We start from the raw sequence: 24,304 nt of genomic DNA, 5'->3' as shown, positions 1-24,304 counted from the left end.
AAACTCAAAATAATATGTAAAATAGCATACTCCAGACAGTGGTAATAATAAAATAACTAACTATTTTCTATCTTAATTTTTAATTTTAACTTCAATCTATATTTTTATACATCATTAAGCATAACTATCTCAAAAATAACCGTCTTTTACAGACCGATCTTGCCTCTATACATGAATCCCAAAATGTCGAGATCTGATCCTTAAAAATGATTCCAGAATCTGAAAACCACAGATGAAAGTTTATGAGCTTCATGGCTTAGTAAGTAATAGATACATCTATAAAATAGATCTAAATTGTAATGATATGTAATTCAAATACATCATAGGAATGTAATATCAATCTGATCAAGATTAAAGTTATTTCATATATATATATATATATATATATATATCCAGTTCCATAACACTATACTTAAGCATGGGTATTCACTTCTTTTCGCTCTCAGTCTTTACTGTGGTGCCACAATTGCCCCTGTAGCAAGGGATCCCAGAAAAGGTCCACGCTTACGTCCCGTAGTGGGCATCTCAGATCCACGTTTATGTCCCATATTGGATTTCTCAGATCCACGCTTGCATCTCGTGGTGGGTATCTCAAGTCCATGCTTATGCCTCATGGTAGGCATCTCAAGTCCGGACATCATGCACAGTAGGCTGAGAGTTAGATGATACATATATAACTACATATAAGTCAAAGATTTCTTCTTTTTTCGATATGTCTTTTATACGGCTTCAATATGACTTGATACAGCTATGATATATGTATTTCAACAGGCTATAATCATAATTTATCAATCCGAATCTGATCATAGCATATAAAGTTACATAGTTCAACTCATGAACTTCAATTCACTAATCAATGGATCATAGTGTATATATTCCAAGAATAATTAAATCGAAAATCAATTAAGTGACTTACATCATGTCAAGCAGATGATACACCGTAATTTCATGCACAATTGGATCTGATTGCTTATACAATAGTCTGTATCATTCTAGATGAATAAAATAATTATCATTTGATTCAAAGGAATCGTGATAAAACATAAATATCACTTATCATAGTTTGTATCATGTCATAGAGAATGATATATAATGTCATACATAATCAGATTTGAATGTCTTTATAACAATTGGTATTATTTTAACTGAATATGATAATGCTCATTTGATTCAGGTCGATCATGACAACATGTCAGAGATACTTATAATAATTCAAATTGTATTAAAAGATGATATAAAGATCCATTTAATTCGGATCAATTAATCATAAAATATAGTTGTTACCTAAGATGCCGACAGTCAAGCAACTAACCTCTCTAGCATGGTTTCTCAGAACCTGATAATCCATAATTATGGTTAGGTTAGCAATCCATAACAATATTTTAAACGATTTAACAATTTTCTCTCAACTGTCTTAAGTTCGAATTCTCAAAATTTCTCTATTTCGAGGAAAAGAAAGGAAGAAGAGAGGATACAATAACCTTTCCTTCATCCTTTCTTTTTACAACAGCCCACTTCCATTAATTATTTATCCTATCTAGACTTATCCAAAAATTCTCAATTTTCATCTTCAAGTCAACTCATAAGTCAACATTCCTTGGTTAAAATTTTAAGTTAAATTACCTAGACAATCTGAAAATAAAATTCACAGATTAATCCTGGGCCGATTCAATCCGCCCCCAAACACAAAGCATCCATTTTTTCCAAATTTTCTTGTTACAATGCTTGTTAATTCTATTTTTCTTTACCTCATTACTCATTCTATCAACTACTAACTAACAAACACATACAGGAATCCACTACATACCAGAGTTTTACCATCTAATACTTGATTTCCAACAAAAATCAAGTGCAAACTAGGAATTCTAATAGCTATTTATTAATCTTTAATTGGAATCAAGTTAAATAATAGAAAAGAGGCTCTTAATATTCTTACATGTTCAAAAGTTCACCTACAGCAACGACCACGGCCACCAAGACAGCAATAGGGGAGAAGAAGAGAAAGAAGGAAGGAGAAGGGAGGAGAAAGAAAGAAAGAGGAAGGGAGAGGGAGAGTCAGTGAGTGAGAGAGATTCCCCTCTTCTTTTCTTTTCTTTTCTTTTTTCTTGCTATTTGTTTTTTTCTCTTATCTTTTCCTTTTTCCCAACCCACTCACACTCAACACGCACGCACATGTGGAAAGAGGGAGGAAGAGATAAAGGGTCTTTCCTCTGTCTCTCATTCTTTCGTCTTTTTTTTTTTCTCTGCTTTTCAACCCACCCACCAAGGTAGACGTGGGGGCGGGGGGAGGGGGCGAGGGGGGGTTGGGGTGGAGGGGAGAGGGAGAGGAAGAGAGTGGGAGAGAGAGAGACAGGGGGTTGGGGCGGAGGGGAGAGGGAGAGGAAGGGAGTGGGAGAGAGAGAGAGACAGAATGTGGGAGAGGGAAAGAGGGCAGGAGAAGGGGAGGGTTCCACAGCCTTCTGTTTCTTTTTTTCTTTTTTTTTTTTTCCTTTGGTGGGGAGCATGCGGATGCCCCTGTGAGAAGCCACGGATCCACGTGGCATGTGGAAAAAGGCCCCCCCTTGGGCTGGGCCTCATATTTCCTCCCCTCTTAAATAATTTCATCCTCGAAATTTTAAACTTCCAAACTCAAATCACATTCCTAGTTTATCATTACTAATTACAAGTTTTATCGGCCAATTTCATCAACATTAGTGATATACTAGTCTATGGCTAAAATTTTAATGGTGAGCATTCTTTTAAGGTATCTAATCTTTAAGCTTAGCATAGTTCTTATAAATTTTCAAATATCTTTGTAGATAGATAGTTTTACTAACTTCACATTAACTCTTAATGAGCAAGAATTGACTTCATATCAACTTTTGTTATCAATATCTAAGACTTAGTGTCAAGAATTAGAATTTCCTGTTCTGCCCACTAGAGTTATATTATTATGTAATCTCAGCATTCTTTAGAGTTCTTATAATTAGGGTACCAAACAGTAATCATTTCAATGTATTAACCTAGATCATCAGAATCGTCTTAGCATTTATAGCATTATAGTTTTTCTCTCTTAACTATCTTAATTCCAATTCCAACACTTCGTTCTAATATCAAATTTTCTAGAGCCTACTGATTCTTTCCTTTCTTTTCTTTAACATGTATCGATGTTTATTCCACTAGATTAGAACATCTCCCTTTTATTGACATGCAACCTTGACTGGTATCATATCTGCCGTTTTCATAATATTACTATAATCAGCATATAGTTAGCTTCTTCCAAAAATAATAACTCGATTCTTACTACATGCCTCTCTCATGATCCATTGATTCCTGGTTTTCAAAATCCCAAATAAATAATAATATTAAATCTAATCAATCATCAGGTTTTGTCACCATATATGTTAATGCTTAGTAGACCTTTAGTCCTCTTGCTTGTATCTCTAGTTACCAATCAAAATTTTAAACACTTACTATTCAACCTATATGCCCTTAGAGGAAATTCTTATTTCAGATGATTTTAATCTTTTATACAATGGCTTATGCAAATAATTGTATGTATGGTAGAATTTAACTTAGTATGTCATTTCTAGTTCATTCCAAATCTTAGATTCCTCTCTAATTCCCATCCTCTCCCTCTCCCGCATTCCCTCTCCTGCACCCTCTCTCCCTCTCCTGCGCTCTCTCTCTCTATCTGCTAGGTTTCCCTCCCCATTGTGTGCGTGTTGTGTGAGTGGGAAACAGAAAGGGAAAACAGAGGAAGAGGAAAAAGAAGAAAAAAACAAAAAAAGGGAGGAAAATCTCTCTTTCTCTCTCTCACATGCGTGTGTGTTGGGTGTGGGTGGAAAACAGAAAAGAAAAGAGGAAAAGAAAAGAAAGAAAAAAAAAAGCAAAGAAAGAAAGAAAGAGGGGTGGAAAATCTCTCTATCTCTCTCTTCGTCTCTCTTTCTCTCTCTCCTTCCCTCTTCTTCCTTCCCTTTCCTTCTCTTTTTCCTCTTGTTGCTATTGTGGGTTGTCGCTATCGTGGGTCAGCTCGTTAGCAGGTAAGATTAAACATCTTTTGTATTTGTTTGGATTGCTTTCAATTAGAAATTAATGAATAGATGTAGTATGTAGTTGATTTCTATTATAAATTAGTTAGTAGATGATGGGATGAGTAGTTGGATAATGAAAATAGAAATGAAAAAGCATTGTAACAAGAAAATTTGAAAAAACATGGGTGCTTTGTGTTTGGAGGTGGATTGAATTTTCTTAGGATTAATCTGTGAATTTTATTTTCAGATTGACTAGGTAATTTAAACTAAGATTTTAACTGGGGAATGTTGACTTCTGAGTCGACTTGAGGATGAAATTTGAGAATTTTTGGATAAGTTTAGGTAGGGTAAAAATAATTAGTGGAAGTGGACTGTTGTGAAAGGAAAGGATGAAGGAGAGGTTATTGTATCCTCTATTCTCTTTCTTTTTTTTCTCCAAAATAGAGCAATTCTGAGAATTAGAAGCTTTAAGAAGGTTGAGAATGTTGTTAGAAAGAAGTTCAAACCGTTGTTATGGGTTGTTAACCTAACTATGATTGTGGATTACTAGGTTCTAAGAAACTGTGATAAGAGTGGTTAATTTAACTGTCACGTCTCTGATCCAGAATATAAATTAAAATAAAATTCAGGAAATGTGAGCAGTCGCCGCATGCCTACAGAGTATTGTCCCTATAGGCATGCAAGGCATTCCAATCTAGCAAAACTCAACATAATATCCAAAATAATATAATCCAGGCAGTGGTAATAACAAAACAATTAATCATTTTTTATTTCAATTTTGACTTTAACTTTACAATAATCCATATCATTTTTATACATCACTAAGCACAACTATCGCAAAAATAACCATCTTTTACAGACTGGCCTCACCTCTATACACAAAACCCAAAACGTTAAGGTCTGCTTCCTAAAAATAGTCTCTGAATTTAAAAACCATAGGTGAAAGTTTATGAGCTCAGTAAGTAACAGATATATCTATAAAACAGATCTAAATCATAATGATATATAATTCAAATACATTATAAGAATGCAATATTAATCTGATTAAGATCAAAGTTAAAAAATTAAAGATATTCGAGATACCATCTCACGTCAGCTTTGTTATAATATGAAAATCAGTAAATAGTATAAAAATCCTATATATATATATATATATATATATATATACATACATATATATATATACATACATATATATATATATACATACATATATATATATATATATATAGTTCCATAACATTATACTTAAGCAGGGGTACCCACTTCTTTTCACTTACTGTGGTGCCACGATATCCTCCATAGCAATGGATCTCAGAAAGGTCCACGTTTACGTCCCGTGATGGATGTCTCAAGTCCACGCTTACACCCTATGGTGGGTATTTCAAGTCCACTCTTACGTTGCACCACTCGGATCATAAAAAAAAACTTTCCAATGCTGCAATCATTACCATTATACTGCCAACATTTATACAATTTATTCAAAATTCCAAATAGATCAGGATGTATAATCAATAACTATGTCTAGAATAATAAAGAAATTATTTTATTTTATTTTTACAACCTATTGTCTAACAACTATCCTACTTACATTCAATGCATGCCTTGATTCTAATACATTCCTATAAACTAAATCTCTGATACCACTTCTTCATGAAGAATGTTTTATTTTTTGTTGTCTTGGTCAAAATTGTCTATGTTTGAAGTGGACACTTATTATGTTTATGCAACAGTTGCTTGAGGGATTGCAAAGTTCATTGATCATATCCAAGATTCCTAGTGTTTCACATGACAGAGGTGCCAGAGCCCAGCATAGAGGTGCATCGTCTTCTAGAGGTATCCATTTTTCTCTTAATAGTTTGATTCTGTTTTTCCATGGATTCAAGACCAAGTAATCTTAAGTCTAATTGTTGAAGCAGGGAATGCTCATGGTTAAGGAGTGCTTTTGGATGCTGTTATTTGATCTATATAGGAATCCTGTATGTCAGTGAAAGATTCATCAATCAGGGTTTTGTACATAAAAGTAACATTTTAGGAGTGGAACCAGAAAGCTTTGGTCTATTATATTTAGATGTAAAATGCTATAGCGAGCTTAAATTAATCTTATCATTTTCTTTATCTTGTGCAGCTGGAGATTCCTGTTACTTTTTCCTCTTTTTTTTTTTTTTTTTTTTTAATTATTGATTTGTCAATAGAACCAGACTTTTCATATATTTCACCCCGATGACGTCTTTTTAGAGCTCACATATATTGCAGATTCAGGTGATGCAACGGATTGACAGAACTAGAACACGCATCATCTATTTTGCTGATTTGCAGGCATGAGTTTCTGGTATGTGCATGTGGTTTCTCTTTGATTTTATTTCTTTCTGCATTTGTTATTAGCATGAGTAAATTAGAAGTTGCAAGTTCGATTACTCTCTCTGTATTTTCGATTTTCATTACTTGCTTTTTCCTTCATATTATTAACCTCAGAAGAAATTGGGGTTTGCCCTGGTTGTCATGACTCTGTTTAGCAACCAAAGGTTCTGGCTTTGATTCATTCCAAAAATCTAGACTGGTTATTGTAGTGCTGGTGGGACTCTCTTTCTATCAAAAGAAGTCTAAAAAAAAAAAAAAAATCAAAAATTGTATTTTTTTTATTTTATTTACCCTTAATTTAGTTTTGATTCCATTGCAAATAAATCGTGCTCTGCAGGACTTTCTACATGTCCAGTCGGTGACACTTTGATGCATGATCATGGTTGGCTCACTGGAATCGGACGGTGCAGAAGTAGTGGGATAATAGTTTCCACATGGAGGTATCATCAAACAGACACCTTTATTGCGCGACTAATCATTTGTTCTCGGTAGTTTAACTTGATACCAGCCTGGCGAGTGAAAATTAAAGACTGAATGGTAGTTTCAACAATGAAGATCCAACTTTTTTAATTGGGTTGATCAGATGTTATTGTTGAGGTTCAGACAGGTTTGTCTTTATGCCTCTGATATATTATTGATATGGTATTGTTCATGGTAGTAGGATATTTAGCTCGTGGCCTTTGGTCCAGAATGTACGTTTGATGGTGGTGCGTCAGTTGTATCGGCACGACTGTACCGTTGGATTAGAAAATAGCATGTATTTCTGTGTGATTCAAGCCCGTTGCCGCAGGCAAATTTGGAACTCTTTCTTGGTCCTTCGATCTTTATCTTTCTTTTGTTTGGGATAGGCCTTCAGGTTTTCATGTGTTCCATCAATCCTCCATTTCTGATAAGCCAGTTGTACGATTGTTGGCTGTACCTCCCTTCCAATTGAAAAAAGCTGTGCGATTGCTAAAAAACTGGCTAATTTAATTCCCTCCAGAATGCCGATTTGTTTGATCCGTTCGACTGTCTTCTGATTTTTTTTTTTAATGAGGTGTCAGACCTGACGTGCTGCCGGAGAGGGACCAAGTGATTAGAGTCATTTTGAAAAAATCAGCTTGCATTTGTTTGTGTCTACCTAAGCATTTGGTGGATCCTGTCCATTCAAAATTTGTACTAATTACATGGATGTGGAATTACGTATTTTACTTTTGCCTTCTGACATTAGCAACTCGTATGGAATTGAGGCACCTAAAGGCCCATTTAGCCTACATACAACAAAGCCATCCCATACAATTGGCGATAGTTCAGCGTTTACATGCAACATAACAGACAGACCTCCTTTGAGGCTGACTCAAAAAGCATTGAACAGCGAATAAAGAAACCGCCTATATAAATTACAGTCATTTCCATTCCCCGGATGGATATCTGGTCCTGTGGTTCTCTGAACTTCCCCAGCCTAAAACCAGCCAAGTTCAGAGCAGGCATGGTTGTTCCAGTTAGAAAATGATGACTCAACAAACAGGGCGAAGTAAATTGACTTAAGTTGACCAAGTTAGCATCAACTAAGACGCGCGGAAATGTTTCATGCAGCCTCTTCCTTTCCCGTGCTTCCTTGGCCGGGGACTCTTTTCATGGTATCTCCCTGAAGATGTTACCTCTTTAGTGTTACCCTCAGGCAGGCTCGGCAATTTGGTGCTTAACTCCCACAATTATTATTTAATCCAGGCACCCGATGAGGTAACTGTTAGGCGGGCTTCTTCGAATGCTCGCCAATTTTGGGCTCATCTGGTTTCCGGCAGATACAAGATGATGGAAATTCATGGAATTCACCTCGTCCTGGCCTCATCTCATCTGGTTCCCCCATGAAGCCTCTCTGGCATGCCTTGACCTTCCTCGCAAATGTATCCCAGCCCATCTGTTTCAGTGCTTTAAATAGTGAACTAAGCTTCTTAGCATTCGGCCGTATGGTTCTCTTATGTCCCATGTACCTCCTGCAAATTCCAATATCAATCCATTGGAGATCAGAACTTTTCTGCAACTCTCAAGGAATCTGAGGGCATCTGAGAGCAGGTTAGCAGCACAAGAAAAATGAAAATGAAAAACATGGATTCCCAAACAAGTTGTTTTTGCCCCCTTTGGTCCCTCATATGGTTAGACAGGCAAGATATCACCGATGCATGGCATTAAAGCAAGGTAGATGGAGACACTTCAAGCACTTGTTCTGCAAGAGCATTAGGCTGCATCACCAGTAAGACCAGCTCCATCACGTGCAACAAAACAAAATGATGGAAAAATAGGAAGGGTAATGGAGACAAACATAATCAAAGGAAAGGGTGTAAGAGTCATAATGAAGGTGATACTAAGAGGCAAGGGGCAAAATGCCTACAGAAAACAAAGGGAGAGATGAGGTTTGGACATGAACAGCATAGGCAAGAGATGGCCCTCAAACCGGTGGCATCAAACGGTGGATGATCAGAGAAGAGAAGAGAGCTAAGAGTTAATAATAAAGAACTAGTGGGGTATGGATAAATTATTTTAAGTCGTGTTTCCAAGACTTGGCATTTAGGAGGAGCCAGAGGCAAAGTTGGACACTTATAGCTGATCAAAAGTGAAGGGATGGTACTTATGCTTAGGCTCCACATGTAGGTTTCTCACACCTACACAGCACGGCCTGCATCCTCCTCCCCATTATGGGGGCCCCCTACATGCGGGTTCAACATAAACTTCGGTAAAGCTCACATCACAAAGATCATGATCGATGCCATGTATAGGTGCAAGAAATCAAAATAATTAGGTATGTAAGGTACAACTCTGAACAATATGTTGCCAATTTATGCTTTGTGATTTTGAGATGGCAGAAAGGGAATATATAAAGGTTATGTAACCCAAGCAAGAGCAGAGGGGCCAAGGGTTGACCCCTTGGGTTTAATGGAAGCCACTGTGAGAGAAACTTCTACTCACCGGTCAAGGAAAATGCATTGTTAAATTCGTGATTATTCCTTTTTCTACATATAGAGCCCACTAAAACAATACCTAAACCACTGAGGATACTTGTAAAACACTTGATAAATAATACAATATAATCTAGGACTCAATTCAATCCAAAAATTACAAAGAGCATCTTTGATTTCAACTCAGATTAATCCCCTGCTAAAATGTAAGCCAATGATTGAGACTTGTAATGACTGAACTAGCTAAAACAAAAAAGAAACTAGGAGCTCAGATCAGCTTTAAAAAGAATTCTAAGTTTTCTCAAATAGACATGTATAGATTAAGCTACGACCCGGTAAAGGTTGCTGGGACTCCAAAATTGACAAAATTCTAATTCCAATAAGAAACTTGAGTTGAATCCAAAGAATTCCGTACCAACCTGAATCGGCCTGGCGAAAAACAAGAACGGTTTGATTGGAAAAAAAAGATATATCGAAAAAGAGAGAGGGAAAGAGAGAGAGCAGACATCATCGGAGGGCCACAGAAGCTTCCACGGCTTGACTGCTGTTTGATAGAGCTTTTAAACGAACGAGAAAAAGAGAGGAGGGGAGCGACATATGGAAAGAAGGCATAGCTGGCAGAGGGACTATTGAAGTTTTTCGGGTGGCTGTTGTGGCCATCGGACAATGGAAACCGCGCAAGCGAAGCCACAACCACGGAACAAGGGTGACCACGCCTATTCACGCATCAGATTTTTTTTAAAAAAATGAAGATTAATAGTGAAGCCAGCAATCGATTTGTCGGCTTCACTTTTTAAGATTTTTTTTTAAAAAAAATTAAAAACTATGAAGTCCGTAATTTGTCTGTCGGCTTCACTTTTTAAGAATTTTTTTAAAAAATTTAAAAATAGAGTGAAGCCGGCAAAATGATTGCCTACTTCAACGTAATCCATGTTTTTAAAACAAAAATCCATGAAACAAGGGCAATTACCCCTATTTAATGCTGCGGTGCCGCAGGCATTGAGCGCACCATCCGACAGCCACAATAGCTAGCCGGAGGCCCTTCAGCGGCTTTCCCTCTCTCCTTTTCTTTCCCTCCCCCTCTCTCTCTATCTTTATCTCTTTCTTGGTCGAGTGACAGATGAAGCGGAGGCCTTCGTGGCCCTCTGAGTGCGCCGACGGCCAGCTTGTGGCCACTGCCGGCGTCTCCTCTAGCCACGGCCCCCCTTTCTCCCTTCCCTCCCCCTCCCCTCTTTCTCTCTTTTCCTCCTTCCGGTTCGCCTCCTCCTCTATGTCGATTCGCACCGGTCCGATCTGGTACGGACCGTACCAAACCGTACCACCAGCCGACACGAGCTCCGGTATCGAGTCTACGAATCTTGATTGAATCAATTATATTTGTGCATATAACACCACTGAGATGCACAGATGCAAATGTTTCATATCAAGACTAAGACAAAAAAACACCCAGGGTCGAGAAATAAGTTAGCTTGCTGGCAGTACAACAGTAAGTGCTTGCAACAAAAAATGCGCACTATAGGGTATCAATTATACAGGTCTTACTGAACAAGGACACAATCAAGAACTTGGCATAGAAAACTTGTTAAGAGGTAGTGAACCATTATACACTTTACATGGATAAATTTTCAGAAACATCTCCAAAACTTTATACGATCACCAACAACCAAGGTTTTAATAGTTGCAATATTCCATTATAGCAGATCCGCCAAAACTGTTCTTCACCATTATAAAATTTTATAACTGCTGTTATTTGCTCCATCATGCGTCATTTGGTATTAAAATAATGACTATTATAGCAGAAAACAATAGCAATAATGGAAAAATAATGGCGTTTGTCCAAATCTGTTCACTCATTAAGAAAATTCAGGTGGTGAAAGCTGTTTTAGGAAGGAAAATTAGTATAACAATTTGAGATTTATAAATAATTGTTTTATTAAGGAAAAGGGAAAATGTCAAATAACAGCTATTATTTCTGTTATATAATGGCTGTCATAACTCATAAGTCATAACGAAACAGTGGTCAAATAACAGCCATTATTTAAATAAGCAGTAACAGATCCCCTTCAAAACCATTATAATGGTTGTTATAATATTATAATGGCCATTATTTTAAATCATACCTGCAATGGTTGTCAGGCCTCCAGATGAATTTAGTTGCCTCTAGAATAAGACATTATATTCCATGCACAACACGGAAAGCAACAGTCTAGAAGAAGAGGGGAAAATAAAAAAAGTTAGAAGCCCATACCTGCGGCCAGCAAGAATCTTGGCCATGTTTCCATTATTGTTCGTGACAAACACATCACTCTCATCACAGACAATGTAGTCAATTGCAGCAAGACGAGAAGAGAAGGGAAGAAATGGCTTCAAGTCATCTCCAGCAAGCATCTCCTTTGTGTGGAGGTTTGGAAAAAGATCTTTAAGAGGTTGGAGGCTCTGTTCTCCGCCATATATTTCTCCAGATGCAATGTAAATGTGTGTATCATTTTCAAAACCAAGAGCCCTTAGCATTAAACCAACTTCATGTGGAGTCAATGGACATTTCCCTCGACTACGCTCATCCTCAGCACTCAGATCCTGCCAAGATGCAAGCTTCAATCATGTCGTAAATGAAGAACAGTACCAAATATATGTGTATGTTTAATAGATTGTTAATATAGAACTATCAAATACATGCTATAAATTAATTGTCAAGAAGCAAATTCAAGATTTCAGAGAGTAACACAATCTATATCTTTCAAATCCAATGCTTGGCAGCCTTGGAGAACATGTGGACCAGGGGTTCAACATGCTTGGCACATGTAGATGCCTTGGACGGTGACTTGAGCCAATGCATGCATGCAGCATACATTAGCAACTACATTACCGATCAAGAACGATTCAAATGAATTATTCAATAGATAATGCTCTAAGACCATGATCTGCACGAGAACATTGTATCTCTGTAGGCTTAGTTGAAAAAAGACCAAAGGCATGATATCTCCGTGCATTTCAATGAGTAATACAATCCACACGTTTCAAAAGCACTGCCTGGCAGCCTTGGAGACTATGTAGACCAGGGGTTCAACATGCTGGGCGCATGTGGTGCCTTGGAGAGTGACTTGAGCCAAGGCAAATATGTAATATGTATTAGCAATAATACATTACTATTTGAGAATTATTCAATTGAATTATTCAATAGATAGTGCTCTAAGACCATGATCTGCACCGGAATATTGTGGCTCTGCAGGCTTGATAAAAACAAATGAATGATATTTATAAGCATTCCAATAGCATAAGTTAATAGCACTGTCATGACATATCAGATATTTATCAACATGGTGACCCAGGATGTGACCATTGTTGCTAAGAAATTTCTGCTCAATGTGAAAATAAATCAAGATACTGCCACATGGCAGAAACCTTGACAGATAAGGAGAGCACAAACAATCATTTTATCTATGTCCAGTATAAAGTACCGAATCCACCCTCAAAAATTTAAACCAAAATAAATTCCCATAAAATTACTCAACATATAATAAAATTTTACTCAAATGATAAGAAAATATAACAAAAATGGTAGTAGCAGTCTTACAGGTAGTGTTGCCCAGCGCTTCCTTATTTCATTTAGTTCATTGCGTTCTCTCTCCCCACCACCATAATAACAACCAGAAAATGCAAGCATGTCAGGTTCAAACCTGCAGTGTCAATTGAAAATAAGATTCAGAGTGTAGCTCATAAGTGGAAAAGAAAAACTACCATTTAGAAAACACATTAACTTATAGAACAATTACTTTGATCAGGTTAGGAAGTGGATACGAGATTCATTTTATGTTCCATTATTTCTAGAAATAATCATAGGAATATACATAGCATGTAATATAAGGTCCCCTAGGAATATACATAGCATGTAATATAAGGTCTGACACATGCACTTCACATGAGCTTCTCTTTCTAATGCTTATGCCTTGTGTTAAATTAGCTTATCTGTGAGCCTCTAGGCACTTCCTATCAGTCAAGCCCAGAGAATAAGAAAAGGCAAGCCTAGAATACCTTTCTTTCCCAATGATCAAAATTAATTGTTGTGGTACCTCAAAACAGCAAAAATCTACAATAGTGGCAGTATTGTATTTGAAACAGGGAGTTGACAAAGTATGAAGTTTGCCGATTATGGTAAAATTCGGTGAAGGCAATTTTCCAGTCAACTCTGACAGATTCCACGACCACCTTTTAATTCACTGGGGTTGTCAGCAATATGGTGAATTTCAACAATGGGGATTTCTGATTCTATGGAATTACTGTAAATCAAGGTGTCAATTGGACAATTATGCAAGATGCAAGATCTTTCAATTTCAAAAGAATCAGAAGAAAGAAAGAAGGAAAGAAAGCACTGAAGTGGCAGAGGGTATAAACGGGACATGCAGATGCCTATTTTCTTATTTGATATCACAGTAAAAGTTCAACATCAATTAAGAATATAGGGAGGTCGTATTTTTTTAAACATAGTTCTAGTAATTGATAATGCTCCATTTTAATTTCCAAGCAAACAGAGAGTATATACCTTAAGTGAACAGCAATAAATCGTGAGCTCATCTTTCGCATTCTCTTTACCAATCTTTGACCAAGTACTTGGATACGTTTTGTAAACCTCAGTGCATGATAATTCACACGGCAGCGTAACTTTTGCAGTTCATCATCAAGTCTGTTGGTAAGCCTATAATCGAACTTTGTCAACTGCACAGCCTGCAATTTTTTGAACTCCTTAAATGTGCACACATCTCTCAATAATGTCAATGATGACCATATCAGAAAACAACATGGCAATTTTAGCCCAATATCTCACAAGCAATATATTTGTTTTAAACTTCTTGGGTGAAGAAGAGACATCTAAGGTAATCTTGAGTCAGTCAGCTTCCCCTACTAGTTGTCGTAACAGCCAATGTTTATGCAACAATAGCACATGCTAATTAAATTATTGTATACAGTTACCAAAGTCTTCTATACTCCAGGCTCTAGAAGTAAAGATGCAAGTAGCAGGACATTTTCATCTGAGCACTGTAGATTTCTGAGATTTCAATTAAATAATTCAGATGTAAAGTCTTGATCAAGTACGTAGTTGAGTTACTTGGCCTACTTACATGCCTCCGCAAGAGAATTGGCAGTACTTGGTAAAGATAATATTCACGAGTTGATTTCCTTGGAGGGCGCATAGTATAAGGAGGTTTTTCCATTGATCGCATTACTTTATCAGGAATCCTCTTAACAATAGTGACATCTTTTGAAAGTGCAGAAATGAACCAGTTGACATCAAAAATGTTGGCGAACTCACTGCAAAAGGAGTTTTCATTAAATGGATGTAAATCAAGTCTAGAACTGAACCCTGAAGCGCATTTTCGTTAAATTTTCATTAATCTCAACTTACCTATCATCTTTCCAGAAAGAATAATGATCCAGCTCAGGAACAACGAGAGTGGCATTTAGAATCCGTGCAACAACAACTGCATCTGTTATCTGAATACCACAAAAAGCAATGAGAACCAACAAAAAGCATTGGCTGCTAACCAGGGCTCGTTCCTTTTCCCCTTGGTAGATAAAATATGCAAAGCCAAAGAAAAAAAATGCATCATCTGTTGGACTTTATTATGAAGTTTGCTACTCATTCAGGAGTACATGATGACTTAGATTATTAAGTACTCAAAGCTGTAATGAGAACCAAGAAAAATCACTGGCTGATAATCAGGGATTGTTCAGTTTGCATCATCTGTTGGCTTCATTCAAACACATCTAGGGCATGAGATGGCTTAGATGATTAAGTACTTGAAGAATCTGGAAGGCCATTAAAAATATAATAAACTAGCTTGCAAATTCTTTAGAACTGAACGCGGTAGGTCAATTGAATGAACCATGCCAAAGTGGAAACTCTGAGAATTGAAGCAAATGGTACCTTCCTTCGGGAAGCAATCTCAACAATATTCGGAGTTTCAATGGCTGCATAAGCATGCACAGTCCAGCAGCAAAGCATTCCATATTTGTCAATATTCTATTTTAAACAGTACACGAGCTAAATGGTGTGCCATTTCTCATTTAAATAATAAATAAATAAAATATGCATAGGTCTATTTCAGCATAGCCTACTTTACAAGAGGACATGCTTGTCAAACATACATACGTATGTATGTAAAAAAGAAAGATTTGATCTATGCATTCTACTTTTGAACTGATAGTTTGCCACTCAAAAAGAAAGGTGAAAAACAAAAAGGATAGACAAAGAAACAACATATTGAAGTTCATGCAAATTAAAACCAATATAACACATGTAATCCCTACTTTTTAGACTGCTGCTTGATGACACTAAAATAATAGATGAGACGGAGAGAAAATATAAATTTGTGAAAGAAAATCTTAAAACGAAAAAAAACATACCCCTGTCCTTTGTTGATTTAGTCCTCCACTTGTTGCGATTAATAAGTAACCATTAGATTTGCTTTCACGTAACACAGCTAAAAGACATAACACAGCAAAATATAATAAATCAGAATGGATAGCATTCTTTCACTAAAAGAATGCAAGATATTTGATGTTTCTCCAGAGATGTTCGATATTATATGGTAACCACAAAAATCATATGCAAAGCAACAGGACAAAAAGAATAATAGAGATACAATGTAGCACATTGGGGGAGAGGCAAAACCAATACAGAGGAATATGATTTGATGAAACATGAAGTGTGCAAAAGCAGATAACTGATTATGGACAAACACTTGCTTAGTCACAATAAGAACATGTGGAGGAAATTGTTTAATATTGTGAAAGCAAGAAATGATCTTTAGTAATTCTTGAAACTCTTCATAAACTACTCAAGAAAATTTTGACTAGCTGTTTATATGGAGACTTCTTATCATTCAATTAATAGCTACAAATTGCAGTTCAAAAGTCGAAAGCAAGGTTTGCCATACCGGTGAGTACTACCCCTACTGGACATACCATACCAAATACAGGGGACATACCAAGTCTTAGTATGCCGAACCAACTCCTGTAATAGGTGTAAACAACACTCTGCCAGAATGGTGCCGGCACGAGGTTTGATACTAAGATGGTGAACACTGATTGAAACAATAACCATGTAAATGTTTCTCCAGGTTCAAAAGATCCAAAGGTACAGAGTACATGATGAATGCATTAAAAGACCTCCAAAGAATGAATTTTCAAGAAGAACTTGAACAACCAACCAAAACAGAGATGAGAAAAAAATTGTTAACTACAATGATGAAATAACATCGAATGACTCGAGCATGTTTAATAAAAAAAATTAAAGAGCAAGTTTGTAGGCAGCACACGAAAGAGCGGAAAAAGTCTGAGAAGCCATTGTTGTGGAGGAGATTTGAGAATTATTAGCACATTTTGTACTTTAAAAATGTAGCCAATATTGAAAACTCCTAAGAATAAATATGCAGAAAGTATTTACATTTGCCTCAACGTAAAAGCATGGCAACTGAGTATGCAAGTTTGGAAAAAAATTGCCAGATGAACTGATAAAGAACTTACATCTGAAATGAGGACCTCTATCGCTACAACCATAGTAGAGATTTGAATATTCTGATTTCCATATATTAATTGGTTCATTGCGATCCTGCAAATAGCTTCAAATTAATGGCACTTAATCGATATAATTTAAATGAATGGACATTACAATTCATCGCAATAAAAGCTTGCAACGCATATCGTTTTGGAACATGATCACACTTAACCTTCATAACCCACTACATAGAGGATTTAAATGTTGATATCCTCTTTGAACACACTGATTATTGCAGCCATCACCAAATTTGACATAAATATACCAATAAAGTCACGCTAGACAGGATTCCTTTGTCATGATCAATTTTTTCTATACCCTATTACAATTTCAATCAAAATTACAGGAGGCTGCTTGACTACAAAAGATTTAGCTAGGTGTTAGATGATGCACTGGATTATTATCATCAAATAACTCATTGGTATGCACACATAATCGTTAATGTACCCCTTGTTGAGTGAACTAGCAGCTACAAAATAACTAGTACCAATAAGGTTCACCAGATCGAACACAAAACTAGAGAGGTGAGTCCAAACAATATCAATGTATGTAAACAAAATTCTAATGCAGATAGAGCTCCATGAAGGTTATGAGGTAAGTGAATGTCAAGCAAAAAGCCACTCAAGATCAGATGATAAGGATGGTGTGGACCCAGATATCTCTAGAGTCAAATTTAATGCCCCAACAAAAGTCTAGTTTCCACCATCATAAGCCCGTATATAACATGTCTAGTGGAATGCCATCAAGTCCACTTAATCACGATAACTATATATCAATTTAAACATCATTTTAGATAGAATACTTTTGAGAAAGAAAATGTATTTTAACAAATGATTGTAAAATATACAAAAAGCTTACCTCTTGCTCTCTCTTTTTTTTTCTATTCCTGAACCCAAAATTTTTTATTTAGGTTTTAGAAGTTACAAACTCCAATGAGCTTGCTAATTTTTTACATGATCAAGGCTTATTAGTGACAAATAAGTAATTCTACAAGTCATATGGTAAACTAAATTACAAAGAAAGCAGAACTCCTTATGCTTTGATTTGCATATGACATGATCAAGTCATATCTTATGATCCAAGAGACTGCATGATCCATAATATGGATCTAAATCTTATGATCTTAAACGATCCCAATCCAAGAATGAGATCCAGATCACCAAGGTCCATTTTAATACGAATTATAAGTTTAGGATCATGGACTGATTCTACGAATAATGTCTAAATTTTGAACTGGTAATCAATGGCAGTGATCTAGGCAATCCATTGAATACCTAGAATAGTCCTACAAAGGAACTGCGCATAGTGTTCTAAAATTTCAAATGACATGAGACCTAATTACAAGGACTTGATGATTGTGAACTTTTGCTTCTAGTCCTGAATACTAAATCACTATTAGCATGTGCCTCTATTTTAAAGCAATTTTTAAGATAAAGAATGACATGAAAGCAGGAAAATCCTTCAAAATCATGCTAGCATATAGTGGGAATGTAACAATAATGAGCAGAAAATCTTGTGAAACTGTACTAGTCTTGAATAATGGATCACTATTAGCATGTGCCTCTATGTTTAAACGCAAATTTTACGATCAAGAACGAGACAAAAGAAAAAGAAAAACCTTCAAAATTATGCTGAAATATATAGGGATTGCAGCAATAATGAGATGTTCATAGTTCCTCATAGAACCTATTGTCAGACCGGCGAATTCTAGGACTTTTGCCTTCTAAACATTTCATCAAATTTTATCTCAACCTTGAACCGGCAAAGATTATCTGATGAATATGAGGTAGCCTTCATAATATGTTCCATTGGAGTTAAGGTACAATCTATGACCACACTTCCAAGGCCTAGCATACTTGTCGGAGCATCATCTCTAACACGACCTCTTTTAAAGATGTTCACTTCAAGCACTAAATCATTCACACAAGAACCAACATGGCATTATTTTTTGATCTCATATGGTAATTCGCCATATGAGCCATGTTTACATACCATGCCTTCATGCTCATATGAAGGGCCTTGATTGGTGTCTCCACATCATAAAGCTCCATACATTTAAGAGTACATGATAAAACATTAATGCAACAGGGATGACCCAAAAATCCTAGAAGATTGAGGTCTTGAACCGAGAAGCAAGTGGTGGCCGTGTCAATGATTTTGAAGCAAGCAGTGCAAAAGTATTCATGGAAACATGCTTTATGTTAAGACCAACATAGAGTTAAAGACCTTCATCTAGATATAGAATGAAATTGACGGCAGTGGGAAAGATTTCACAAGTCAAAATTAACTGATGCTATAATCATGTGGCTTCATCTGTAAGATGAATAGCTGCCATAACTAAACGGTCCAGGTTACATTGGGCAACTTTCCCAGGGGAGAAATAAGGTGGTAATGCATGCTTTGTGAAGGAAAAGGCATGGCTATCTAACTCACAATCAAACCTAGAGGAAGTGCTATCAGCATGCTCCCTTCCGGCAGATTAGTAACCGGTCACAGTCAAAAATCAAGGAATATACCAATGCAACAACCTCCTGATAGATGTTACATGAGAAAACGAACAGAAAAGGAAAACTTACCATGCAGAAATAATTGTCACTTGATTTGATCACCAAATCAAATAAAAAGAATGTTCCCTATCCCAGGAAGCATGATATACCAAGACACGAAAAAAATTAAGGGTTCAAAAAGTAAAAAATCAAAAAGCAATATTTGGTAACACTATGAAAAGCAAAAAGCAAAAATCAAAATAATTGCTTTATATGCAAAGCAAAAATTTTTTGCTTTCCAAAATTTACTTTTTTGCTTTTTTTGCTTCCGCACATCTAAAACATCAAATTAAGTAAAGAACCCAAACCCTTCTCCTTCGTCAAGCTCTTCACCTCTCCACCCCCTTCTCCCTCCCTTCTTAAATCCTTCTCCCTCGTCGAGCTCTTCATCTGCCATCCCCAAACATTATTTTTTGCTTTATAGCAACATAGTTACCAAATATATTTTTTTATTTTTTGCTTTTACTCAATATCAAAAATTAAAAAAAATAAAAAGTACTTTTTAAAAATAAAAAAGTGTAACCAAACGCACCTTAAAAAATAAAAAGAATGTTGCTTTTACTACGAGCACCATATCCCAGGAAGCAGGCAATCATGCCCGTCCATTCCCTATTGCTTATTACCAACAAAAACCCCAAAATTTGCCTGATCAGCACAGTCACCATAAATTCCCTTGTGCTAAAATAAAGAGAATCAGAGAACACTTTCAAACTATCGAATGTCCGACCAACCCAAAAGTCCACAAGATGCAGCTAGTAATTATAATCTCCCTTCACACTCCTTATAACTAAGCAAGTTAACAATTAGAGGAAAAAAATAGCAAGGAAAAAAGAAACGAATATAAATAGATATAGCCAGATATCTTCTTTCTTACCTATTTTCTTTTTCTTTTTTTTCATTCTTTCCCTTTTTGGTATCCAAAGAAGCCAACATAAAATAAAAATTGAGAGCTATGCTGATCCTATGTCAGGATTGACGGAAACTAATTATAAAGTGCCGACATCATTAAGACGGTACTCTGCCAATTCTTGTCATATGAACTCGTACCTTCTTGGATCGCCACCGTCCCCGGAGGCGCGACCACTCGAGGTCGGCGGCGATCTGGCCGCTAAAGAGCGAGATGAGGCCGAGGGCGAAGAGCATCGACCCGCACAGCACCGAGCGAGGGATGGCCCCAGTGGGGCGGAGCCGCTTCCTCGCGGAAAACAAGAAGAAGCCGCGGGGATCAAACTTCCTCGCCATTCCCACGCCCATCTCGATCAAGATCAAACCCTAGCCTCCAGGCCGTCGAATCAAAAGCCCACGGCATTAACGGCGCGGGCCAATCATCGATCCCTGGACGGATGGAGTGGTCTTCTCAGTACGTAGAGATGGATGAGATCGTCGTAATGGCGGAGGGGAGAGTGGTCGGCGAAACGGCGTTGGGGCCTCGTTGCGGGGCACCGTGGAAAGAAGAGCGGAGGGGAGGGGCGGGGTTTTCTCTGGCTTACACGAGGAAGCGAGCAACGAACGGGCAGTGGGATTTTGGGAATGAATTAAAAAACATAGCGGGATGTGGCCGTGACGATGGGAATGTGGACCGCGGTCCCTCTAGGTTTCTTGGCCGGGTGAGATTTTCTTTTACCTTATTTTGGTAAAGTAATGCCGGTAAGATGGGTTTCGCCAATTCTCTTTCTTTTTGAGGTCTTTTCTACAAAGGAGTTCATTAGTTTCCCATTCATGTTACCTAACCTTTTTTTTTTTTTTTTTTTCCTTTTTCCTTTTCGAGACAGGTATCTAGCTCCCTTCAAACTTCTTTGGACATCTAAAATGGGCTTTTGGAATTTTCTTTATCCATCTAAAATGCTTGACCATGACTTGTCTTTTTTTTTTTTTTTGTTTGATTTACATGGAGTTGTAAAAATGCATAACTATTCTTTCTAGGATTAAGTGGTCTTTTCATGAAGGTTCTCTTTCCTCTTTTAGCTAATGATTGGTACCTAGCAATAATCAAGCATTTAAACATGAAAGTGCAAAGACTTTGATTTTTTCTCCTTCAAATGATTCTATCGGGTGTTTTTCATTAGTAGAATGTGAAGATGATGGAGGTGACATCAGTAAATATGGTAATTTTTTCATACCTTGGAGTTATTATATCATAAGAAGGAGAGGGGATTCAATTTCAAGCTTGAACATTAATAAAAACTACAAAGATAAAGAAAGAAGGACAATTTTTTCATATCTTTCATTCAATTATTAGATATGAAAGGAGCAAATGCTATTTAAAATTTTTTGTTATTTAAAAGAAAATCTAAGGAGAAGTGTGAGATTTTTTGACTGATCAATCCGAATTAAATTGATTGAAAACAATATTGTACTTTATGCCCAAATACAAAAAACATGTATTAAGGCATGTTGCTGCGAGGTTCAAAATCTGAGATGGGAGAGATCGGACGAAGCGAACTGGAGGTCGATAGCAGTCCGATCTAAGATGGCTTCAAAGAAACCTGCAAAACAAGTTAAAAATTGATAGATTCCTCCAATTCTTGACCCTCCGATGCTTAAGTCAGATCGAGCCTCGAAAATAGGAGATAGAAAAAATAGAATAGAGTAGGAGAGTTTGCGTAGAACTCAAGAGATTGGACTTTGTAGGAACCAAAGTCTTTGTTCAAGAACCGGTAAACTTCCCACTGACAGTCTCATTATAATTTCGAAAGATCAGGACCTACCATTGGACGATTCCTGACCCTCTATTTATAGAAGGGCTGGTGAGGTCGTTATAGAGTTTGTTAGGCCATTATGAGAGTTTGTTAGGCAGTTATAGTCAGTTATAAGTGAGCTAGAATATAGCTGTACGTATTAGTTGGAAGTGAGTTCGTACTTAGCTGTATGTGCCAGCTAGGGATGAGTTCATACTTAACTATATGTGCCCACATGTGATGAGTTGTAACATAGCTATAGCAAGCTAGAAGACAGCTATATAATAACCATCTGTATTCTGAGATCACATCGATTCAGATCGGTAGATAGACAAACTGATCATAATACTTCATTAAAAGTTAATTCAAGTTAGTTCAGATCGATATTTAGTTGAACTGAGTTGAATCAGATTGGTATTCAATCAATCTGATCCAGAAGTAGACTTTGATCAATATAATTCTTGGATGATTCTTTCTGATATCGCCACATGCTAGAGATGGCTTTTTAAGAGATCGGCCTTCTACCTCATGATAAAGTCGGCCTTTGGCTTTCTGATGAGGTCGGCCTTATGATGATCTCAGAGTTTCGATGAGATTGACTTTATGATGATCTTAACTTTCTGATGAGATTGGCTTTACGATGACCTTAGCTTTCCACTGAGATCGACTTTATGATGATCTCAATTTTTCGATGAGGTTGGCTTTATGATGACCTTAGCCTTTCATTGAGGTCGGCTTTATAATGATCTTAGCCTCCCGATGAGGTCGGCTTTACAGTCGAGCTTTACATTAGTATTTTTATCAATTCGAGAACTCCTGAGTCTCAGGAACATCAGCTGAGGTGGTATAATATCGACAATACTTGCCCTCCACTTTTGAGTCCGAAGAAGTTGCTTTGGACAAAAGAAATAGTTCAAGAAAAAAGTTCTCAGCTTGAGATTTTTTATCTCCTTCCCTTTTAAGGATATTTCTCGACATCTTTTGATTTGAGCTGTGTATTTTTGTCTCTTGGACAAATTTTCATAACTTTTTCAAAGTAAAAGAATTTCATGCATAACTTGTAAGATCATAGTTCAACCGAACTAAAGAATTAACAATTTAATCTTACCAGTTAATAACTGATTTAAGGTTAAGGTATGAATATACCTTTATCCGATGTAGCTTTATGTAGATCAGATTTGTATTAGAACTTTAAGATAATCTTGATTAGGAGATCAGTATTCTTTATCTGATGTAGCTTTGAATAGGTCGGATTTGTATTAGAACTTCAAGATAATCTCTATTCGAAGATCGATATTTTTTATCTGAGGTAGCTTTGAATAGATCAGATTTTTCATAGAACTTCAAGATAAACTCGATCCGGAGATCAATATTTTGGTCCTCAGGGGCTTGCCTCGATCTGGAGATCGGTATTTTGATCCTCAGGAGACTTTAATCGATCTGAAGATCGATATTTTGGTCCAATGAGATTTTTCTCGATTTGGAGATCGGTATTTTGGTCCAATCGGGACTAGTTTCGATCCGAAGATTGATAATCTGGTCCTCAGGGGACTAGCTTTGATCCAGAGATTGATATTCTGGTCCTCAAGGGACTAGCTTCGATCCAAAGGTCAATATTCTTCTTGACTCTTTCAGAGTTTAAGCTCGATTCAGAAATCAATTTTTTCATTTTGATCTTTTAAGACTTAAACTCGATCTGAAGATCGACTTTTCATTGATCAGGAGATCTTATCTCTATCTTGACCCTTCGGAGCTTAAGCTTGATCCGAAGATCGACTTTTCATCTTTCGAAAGATCTTATCTCCATCTTGATCCTTCGGAGCTTAAGCTCGATCTGAAAATTGACTTTTTTGACGAGCTCGACCTTTTGATAAGGTCGAACTTCTGATGAAGTCGGTCTTTTAATGAGCTCAATCTTCTTATGAGCCCTTCTGATGAGGGTTAGAGCCTTATTTTTTCTTTTTCTTTTTCTTCTTTTCTTTTTTTTTTGGGTGCTTTCTTTTAGGCACCTACAGATGTAAATGATTAGCAAATAAATAAATTGGACTTTTCATATACCTTGTGATCAGATGTTTCTATTGAGAGGAGATCTTGAGAGAACTCTTCGACTTGATCTCGACATTTTGAGCTTCATCGATATGACCGAAGTAACTAGGTAGGACTTCGAGGTTGCACCGATGTTATGCATTAGATTACCTTTGGGGTGAGGTCCTGT

General features: G+C 36.8%; 2 protein-coding genes across 10 annotated transcripts in view; one reads left to right on the top strand and one right to left on the bottom strand.

Moving 5' to 3' along the window:
• LOC105053988 (protein SWOLLEN 1) overlaps positions 1-7,178 on the top strand; it is a 28,497-nt gene extending 21,319 nt beyond the window's left edge. For 4 of the 7 annotated variants that reach the window (XR_012135501.1, XR_012135499.1, XR_012135500.1 and 1 more), the window contains exons 16-18: positions 5,747-5,849; positions 6,252-6,345; positions 6,712-7,178. Coding sequence is in view for 2 of the 7 variants with exons in the window: in XM_073246077.1 (XP_073102178.1) it covers positions 5,747-5,849; positions 5,933-5,949 (120 nt within the window). In the remaining 5 variants the exon portion in view is untranslated. Of the gene's footprint in view, positions 1-5,746; positions 5,850-5,932; positions 6,132-6,251; positions 6,346-6,711 lie in introns of those variants that run through there. The other 3 variants (XM_073246077.1, XM_010935353.3, XR_012135502.1) reach the window with 2 other exon arrangements.
• Positions 7,179-7,543: 365 nt separating this feature from the next.
• On the bottom strand, positions 7,544-21,014 carry LOC105053990 (O-fucosyltransferase 29). 3 transcript variants are annotated; one of them, XM_010935354.4, is made up of 9 exons: positions 20,459-21,010; positions 16,835-16,919; positions 15,713-15,789; positions 14,712-14,800; positions 14,428-14,617; positions 13,851-14,032; positions 12,885-12,987; positions 11,559-11,887; positions 7,544-8,350 (listed from the first exon to the last, which is right to left on the bottom strand). In XM_010935354.4, exons 1-9 carry the CDS (start codon positions 20,663-20,665, stop codon positions 8,104-8,106), a joined length of 1,509 nt encoding a protein of 502 aa, XP_010933656.1. In that variant the 5' UTR covers positions 20,666-21,010; the 3' UTR covers positions 7,544-8,103. The 3 variants fall into 3 exon arrangements, with proteins under 3 accessions (XP_010933656.1, XP_073102179.1, XP_073102180.1); XM_073246078.1 differs by lacking the exon at positions 7,544-8,350 and adding an exon at positions 10,763-11,021 and having other exon boundaries at positions 20,459-21,014; XM_073246079.1 differs by lacking the exon at positions 7,544-8,350 and adding an exon at positions 11,028-11,430 and having other exon boundaries at positions 20,459-21,013.
• Between the last annotated feature and the right edge of the window lie 3,290 nt (positions 21,015-24,304).

This window comes from Elaeis guineensis, chromosome 11, assembly GCF_000442705.2.
Source record: "Elaeis guineensis isolate ETL-2024a chromosome 11, EG11, whole genome shotgun sequence".
Taxonomy (NCBI): Eukaryota; Viridiplantae; Streptophyta; class Magnoliopsida; order Arecales; family Arecaceae; genus Elaeis; species Elaeis guineensis.
The sequence above is the reverse complement of the archived record's forward strand: the minus strand, read 5'-3'. Positions and strand labels throughout refer to the sequence as shown.

Bases quoted from the DNA above. Each gene is read 5' to 3' on its own strand.
- LOC105053990 (XM_010935354.4), bottom strand. From the start codon at position 20,665: ATGGGCGTGGGAATGGCGAGGAAGTTTGATCCCCGCGGCTTCTTCTTG. The intron at 15,790-16,834 runs GTAAGTTCTTTA...TATGTCTTTTAG, and splicing joins TAGAGGTCCTCATTTCAGAT to CTGTGTTACGTGAAAGCAAA. The intron at 14,618-14,711 runs GTAAGTTGAGAT...CTCCTTTTGCAG, and splicing joins TCTTTCTGGAAAGATGATAG to TGAGTTCGCCAACATTTTTG.